The 7,613-nt window shown below is 49.4% G+C and overlaps 1 protein-coding gene across 1 annotated transcript; it reads left to right on the forward strand.

The window, feature by feature from the left end:
* The first annotated feature begins 2,069 nt into the window (after positions 1 to 2,069).
* Positions 2,070 to 5,097, forward strand: LOC122938892 (phospholipase D2-like). Its single transcript, XM_044294746.1, is given in 2 exon segments — positions 2,070 to 3,545; positions 3,547 to 5,097. Coding segments are annotated over 2 exon segments (2,811 nt in total). The 5' UTR covers positions 2,070 to 2,105; the 3' UTR covers positions 4,918 to 5,097.
* Positions 5,098 to 7,613: the final 2,516 nt, after the last annotated feature.

A 7,613-nucleotide genomic window follows, 5' to 3' on the forward strand; every position in this document is an offset into this window, starting at 1 on the left:
GCCAGACCCTGCACTGGGGAGTAGCAGAGGCCTAAATTTTTCTGGCACAGGCAGAGGTCACAGCAGAGTAAGGTGGCGTGGCAGCACAGGTCGCAGTGAGAGCCCTGAGCTCCCAAGTGACATCAGACACTCTCAGCCAAGAGTCGGTGGGTTCCTCTGACACAACGCTTATTTGGCATGGCCCGGGAGCAGGCCCTGTGCCCCCACCTGTCCTGAACCTTCCTCTGTAATTTTCAGTTCCACACCGTGAGAAGTATTATATGCAGTAGGCTTGGCTCCACTTTTCAGCGAGGAAGAGCTCGCTGCTACTGCCCAGCCAAGATCTGGACAAGACATCCGATGCTTCCTCCGCTAGGCGGGCAAGTAGTGATGAGGAGAGTGGTGTGGGAGCTGGTGTTGCGAGCGGTCAGGCTCCTGACCCAGAGATTGTTGGGGAGGACATCAGTGACATGCAGACACTACTCGATGATGATGATGATGTAGCAGATCGCACTTGGGAGCCAGGTGACGAAGGGGCTTCATCATCATTGGGAGAAGAAGATGGCAGCTTGCCCGTGATCCAGCAAGTCGTTAGCGTGGGTGGGAGTCAGCAGGGTGGCAGCAGTGGAAAATTGGTAGCCAAACGTGCCCGTGGTGGACCACCCACTTCATGGGAGCCTACCTGCCAGGGAGTAGTGGTGCACCAGTTCAAGGAGGCAGTGGCGGTAGCAGTCAGTCAGTGCGTAGTGTTGGGGGTAAAATCACCTACTCAGCAGTGTGGCAGTTTTTTTTTAAAAGATTGCCAAGAGACAATAGTATGCGTGCACTCATCCAATGGCACAGAAGTTGAACATGCTCCTGTCCAAGTTGTCCACGTGGCCACGCCATTGGTCCAGCGACAATGTCTGCCTCTGCCTTCTCATCATCCACCATGTCCTCAGCCCTCCACTGCAGGCAGGGACAATTCACAGTGCCCCTCCAGCATACCACATGTGCAGGGCACTGCGGTGTCATGCTCTTCTGCACCTCGTTTGCCTGGGCGAGTCACACAGGGGAGAAACTGCTTGATGTCCCTCAGCAAGAAATCAAATTTTGGCTTCCTCCGCGAAAACTGAAAATCAGAACCATGGTGACCGACAACGAGAAGAACATTGTGTCGGAGCTGCGTCAAGGAGGGCTGAGCCATGCGCCCTGCATGGTACACGTGTTCAATCTGGTTGTCAAGCGGTTCCTGATGTCTTCCACCCATCAGCAAGGCATCCTAAAAATGGCCAGGAAACTTTGAATGCACTTCAGACACTGCAAAAACAGACACCCTCCTTAGGCTGCAGCTGCAAAACGGTATCCCCCAACATAGGCTGATATGCTATGTTTCCACCCGTAGGAATTCCACCCTCCATATGTTGGACCAACTGTACGAACAGAGATAGGCCATAAACAATTTCCTGATGATCCAAGTGGACAGGAGTACTCCCCTGTGTACCTTCGATGTCAGCCAATGGCAGCTCATGAGTGACACCTGCCATTTTCTCAGGCCCTTTGAGAGGGCCACATTATTTGTCAGTCACCAGGACTATGGGATAAACTATGTCATTCCACTGCTTCATGTCCTAAGACAGATGCTGGTAAATCTGGCTGGTCAGGGGACTGGAGACATGGAGCCTACATTTCATGGCCAAGTGGGCCCTGTGGGGGCTGAACTGGAGAAGGAGAAGGATATTGGAGCACAAGCAATGTGTAGCAAAATGGGTGATTTTTCTACACAGGTGGCAGGAGAGGAGGAGCAGGAGCAGCCAAAAGAGCTACAGGGTGATGAGGAAGTAGAGGCAGAGAACCTAGACACACAGTGGCAGTATGCGGTGGAGATGGAGGCAGGGAGTCCCTCTGAGTCACTTGCGCAAACGGCCCACTGCATGCTCACTTGCTTGGGTAGGGACAGCTGAATTGTCACCATTCAGCAGAATGGCTCTCCACTGTATTGGACCCTCGCTACCGGTCCAAAATGGGGGCCTTTTTCAGAGTTAGGGGAGGGCAGGGTGGAGTCACTGGTACAGATTGGGGAGGGCTGGGAGAGGTGTGTGCGGCTGCAGGAAGTGAGGGCACGCCGCAGTCAGGTGTCTTCTAACATGCAGACTCCAGACTCCCCCGATGGCTGCTTCCTGCCTGAACACCTGGACGCTGCAGTCCTAGAGTTGGACGTTGATGAGCTGGATGCTGGAGATGATGAAGCTTTCCTGACCATCTATGATCTGAAGCCACTAAAGCACCAAGGGTCTGTTTTCCTGAAAGGTGTCCCCGTGACTGCAAATATATTACAGACCGAGCGTTATACCAGCGGATCCAAGGTTCGAACCAGCACTTTATATTCTGTAGCCCTGACACACGGCCCGTTCCAATGGATCATTAAAAAGAAGTTCAAACATTTTCAGGAGCTTCACCGTGATCTTCTAAGACACAAAATATTTGTCTCCCTCCTTCCCCTGAACCCACTCTCTCGGTTTAATGTGACTCGGTCACGAGCTGAAACCACCTCCGAAGAAATGCCCTCTCTGCTTCATGCTTCTGGAGAGTCGTCACGAAGGACCCCAAGTAAACAGAAATACCTTGCAGACTACCTCAATGCGCTACTGGCCAAGGCCTTCTACCGAAACTACCATGCTATGAGGGAGTTTCTGGAGGTCAGTCAGTTCTCCTTCATTACAGACCTTGGGATTAAAGGATTAGAAGGTTTCATACTTAAGAGATCTGGTGGTCATCAAGTTCAAGGTATCAATTGCTTCGGCCATCACAGAATCTGTTACCGTTGGTCAAAAAGGTGGTTTGTGGTAAAAGACTCCTTTCTTCTGTACATAAAACCGGACTCTGGAGAAATTTCCTTTGTTCTTCTCTTTGATCCTTTATTTAAAACTGAGATTGGCAAAAAAGCAACGGAGACTAAATACGGGGTCAGTGTACAGAGCTATCAACGGACGCTGAACCTGAAGTTCAGTGGGTATCGTCAGGCTCGCTGGTGGACACAGCAGATCACCCAGATTGCTGAGGATCAAGGGAAGGACTTTCTGAGTCTTCATCGGTTTGATGCTCATGCACCAGTGAGGCATAAAACCCAAGTGAAGTGGTTTGTTAATGGCGCCACTTATTTTGCTGCGGTTGCTGATGCCCTGCTGCAGGCTCGTGAGGAGATCTTCATCACTGACTGGTGGCTCAGCCCAGAAATCCACCTGAAGCGCCCAGCGTTTGATGACCAGTTTAGACTGGACATTATCCTGAAACATAAGGCGGAGGCTGGGGTAAAAGTTTGTGTCATACTCTTTAAGGAGATGGAAATGGCTCTCGGTATTAACAGTGGGTACAGCAAACGAGCGTTAATGCTTCTGCACCCCAATATTAAGGTGATGCGTCACCCCGATCACTTGTCTTCCATAGTCTTCCTCTGGGCTCACCATGAGAAGATGGTGGCCATTGACCAGTCTGTTGTGTTTCTGGGTGGTTTAGACTTGGCCTATGGCCGATGGGATGATCATGACTATTGACTGACTGATGCACGATCTACGGAGATGCAGCAACAGGTGGACTCCTGCTGTCTCTCACCAGAAAGCAACCTCATCTGCTGAACATCCTACAAAGGAACCCTCTATGGAATGCCAGACCTGGATGGGCAAAGACTACAGTAACCTCATCCTCAGAGACTGGGTACAACTGGACAAACCGTTCGAGGATTTTATTGATCGCATGAAAAATCCCCGAATGCCGTGGCGGGACGTGGGTGCTGTGATTCATGGTAAAGCAGCTAGGGATGCCTCCAGACACTTCATCCAGAGGTGGAACTTTAACAAGACAAGAAAATATAATGGGCCGGAGTATCCATATTTGCTTCCCAAGTCTCTTTCTACGGCAGAGCGGTATAATTACACAGTACCAGGATGTTGCAGTGCCAGTGTACAGGTGCTGCGGTCAGTCGATCGCTGGTCAGCAGGATGTAATGAATGCTCCATCCTCAATGCTTACCTGGACTGTATATCCCACGCTGAGCACTACGTGTACATAGAGAACCAGTTTTTCATCAGTTCTACAGATGGAAGAATAATCCAGAACATGATAGCGGACGCCATCGTACAGAGGATATGCCACGCTCACAAGGAAGGCAAAAAATTCCGGGTCTTCATTGTGATCCCTCTGTTACCTGGCTTTGAGGGCAATATTGAGTTGGGAGGTGGAAACTCCATCCAGGCCATCCTGCACTTTACATTCAGTTCTATTTGCCGTGGAGATAATTCTATAATTTATCGTTTGAAGGAAGAAATGGGAGACGCCTGGCGCCAGTACCTGTCAGTGTGTGGCCTGCGGACACACGGGGAGATGCCGGATGGGTCTCTGGTCACAGAACTCGTTTACATACACAGCAAAATGCTGATTGTGGATGACCGAAAAGTCATCATAGGCTCGGCTAATATCAATGACAGGAGCATGCTGGGAAAGAGGGACAGTGAACTGGCCATCATGGTGGAAGATACAGAATATCAGCAGTCCTTTATGGATGGGAAGCCATACCAGGCAGGAAAATATGCACTCAGCCTGCGCATGGACTGCTTTAATACTCTCCTGGGTGCACAGAAGCCGCCGTGTCTGGATGTCTCCGATCCAATATCCGATGAGTTCTTTAGTAATGTCTGGAATCAGATAGCACTGAATAATACCGCACTTTATGATCAGGTGTTTCGATGTCTTCCGACCAACAGTGTGCCAAGTCATCGAATACGCCAGGCTTACACCTGCGTACCCCATCTGGCAAATACTGATCCCATCCTCTCCCGGGAGATGTTGGCGAGGGTGAGGGGACATCTGGTGGAGTTCCCTTTGTACTTTCTGGCTGAAGAGTATCTTCTGCCTCCTCTCAATAGCAAAGAAGGGGTGATCCCTACCGAAGTCTGGACGTGACCTAACCAGAGAGAGGATCTGCATCATTTTTCACATCTCGGACAATAATACAGAAGATCTGTTCGATCTACAGAACTATCAGTCAGTGTGCGACCATGATCCCTTCTATGTTCTCTCAAGAAAACCCCAATGTCTGTGCAACAACCCCAACCAGATCACCACTGTGCACATACACAGGATCGAAAAACGGATACCATACCCCCAAGAGATCACTGCTCAGTTTCAAGGTATCCCCAAGAGATCACTGCTCAGTTTCAAGGTATCCCCAAGAGATCACTGCTCAGTTTCAAGGTATCCCCAAGAGATCACTGCTCAGTTTCAATGTATCCCCAAGAGATCACTGCTCAGTTTCAAGGTATCCCCAGGAGATCACTGCTCAGTTACAAGGTATCCCCAAGAGATCACTGCTCAGTTACAAGGTATCCCCAAGAGATCACTGCTCACTTACAAGGTATCCCCAAGAGATCACTGCTCACTTACAAGGTATCCCCAAGAGATCACTGCTCTGTATACACAGTATCCCAATTACTGTAGATCACTACTCTGTTTACATAGTATCTCAAGAGATCTCTCTTCTGTGAATAAGGTATCCAAAATGATCGCTCCTCTACAGTATATGCCAAGCAATCACCTTGCTTCGTACACAGTGTACTCTGTGTATATACAATATCCCCAGTAGATCCCTGCTTATTGTTCAGAGTATCCCTAAATCACTCTTCGGTGCACAGTATCCTCAAGAGATGACACCTCTATGCCTAGTATACCCAAATGACCCCTGCTCTGTGTACTGTTTCTGTGTACTGTTTTCCCAAAGGACCGCAGATCTGTTATATGTACTGTGTTGTACTCCCCAATAGATCACGGCTCTGTCCTGTACAGATCCCTACTTTATATCTGTACAGTACCAGAACAGATCACCACTTACTGCCCACACGGATACCCTCCTTGTAACTCCCCTCTAATACCCTCAGTACTACCTCCTTCCAGACACCTTTTCTCTTCCTCCTGATCTCTGGCGTACATGGTGGACACTACACATCAGTCGTTCTCGGGACTGGTGAAGGAGGACATGTCTGTGTCTTAAGACTTGGGGTTCACTCAGAGAGGACTTCCATCTCATGTTAAACCTCCCCAATGTTGTATGACAGTGAACTGACACCTCAGCTTCCTCTGTGGTAGCACACTATAATGAGAGCTTCTGACTATGCATTCTTCTATGGTACAGTGTCTTCCATGCTGCAGACAGACCTGTGGTATTATAGGGTTAACACTAATTATCAATGTAATAACTGGATCCTGCACTACCAATAAACACTCTTTGTATTTAAAAAAAAAAAAAAAAAGGGGGCCTTTTTTACACCCGCTGAGAGAGAGGACAAACCAAACTACTATAGAGACCACACTATAGAGACTATACAGTTGGCCACTGCCTATCTGCGCCATCATCCATCTTCTCGCAGGTCTGTCCGGGGGGGCCCTCTGTGCTCATGTTCCACTCCCATGGTTGCTGAGGAGGGGTGGTTGGAAGGAGCAGTACCCCATCAGCAGCAGCCTGAGTCTAGAATCGCTGTTTAGCAGCTTTCTTCACCGCCTAGTGAAGAAATTACTTACCGGTAGCAGAATATAGACCTGGAGCAGAACCTGAACCAGCAGGTGGTGGCATACTTGGAGTGCACCCTGCAAGCCATCATTGAAGATCCGCTGCACTACTGGGCAGCAAAACTGGATCTGTGGCCGCAACTGGCCGAGTTTGCCCTGGAAAAGCTGTCCTGCCCCGCCAGTAGTGTGGCATCAGAGCAGGTGTTTAGTGCGGCGGGGGCCATAGTTACCCCAAGAAAAACTCACCTGTCCACCCAAAAAGTGGAGAAACTGACCTTTGTCAAGATAAATGTCACAACCAGACATCTGAGAAGCTCTGACAGATGCCTTTCAGAACCTCCTCTTTGAGCTTTCTTTGTTTCTTTATTACTCCCAGAAAACTGCCTGAATCTCCTAGAGGGACAAACATTTGCCAAATGATTTATACCTCCACAACAAAAACAAACCTTCCCATGCGGGCTGAATCTTCTATTGTCAGAGGCAATCAACCCCAGCTGCATGGGCTCCTGCTCAGAAGGGGCTGACAGCGACTGAGACCCCTGCGCACAGAATGAGACCGCTGCACTGTCCTGGGACTGAGTATGACAGGAAGGAGAGATCTCTCCTCTCTCTCTAAGACGCCAGAGCTTCTCAGATGTCTGGTTGTGACAATAAATCAGGCATGTATCAGCCAGGATTTCCACCCACCATTGTCTGATATATCAGACTAGATAATCCATTGTGCCACACCAACACTTTGACAAATGAGACTGGTTTCTTCTGGCTACCTGCCTCAGCTACTATTCTGATGCTGCCACCTGCCTGGTGCCACACATCTGATGCCAATTCCTCCTTCTTTCACCCTCCATCTTCAGTGGGTACTGGTATTGCCACCCACCTCCACACTATGTCACCTTGCCACTCTGTGGCCTCCTGATTCTGCTGCCACCTCCACACTATGTCACCTTGCCACTCTGTGGCCTCCTAATGCTACTGCAACCTCCACATTATGTCACCTTGTCACTCTGTGGTCTTCTCATGCTACTTCCACCTTCAAACTATGTCACCTTGTCACTCTGTGGTCTCCTTATGCTGCTGCCACCTCCACATTATGTCAC

This window comes from Bufo gargarizans, chromosome 5 (genome assembly GCF_014858855.1).
Source record: "Bufo gargarizans isolate SCDJY-AF-19 chromosome 5, ASM1485885v1, whole genome shotgun sequence".
NCBI lineage: Eukaryota > Metazoa > Chordata > Amphibia > Anura > Bufonidae > Bufo > Bufo gargarizans.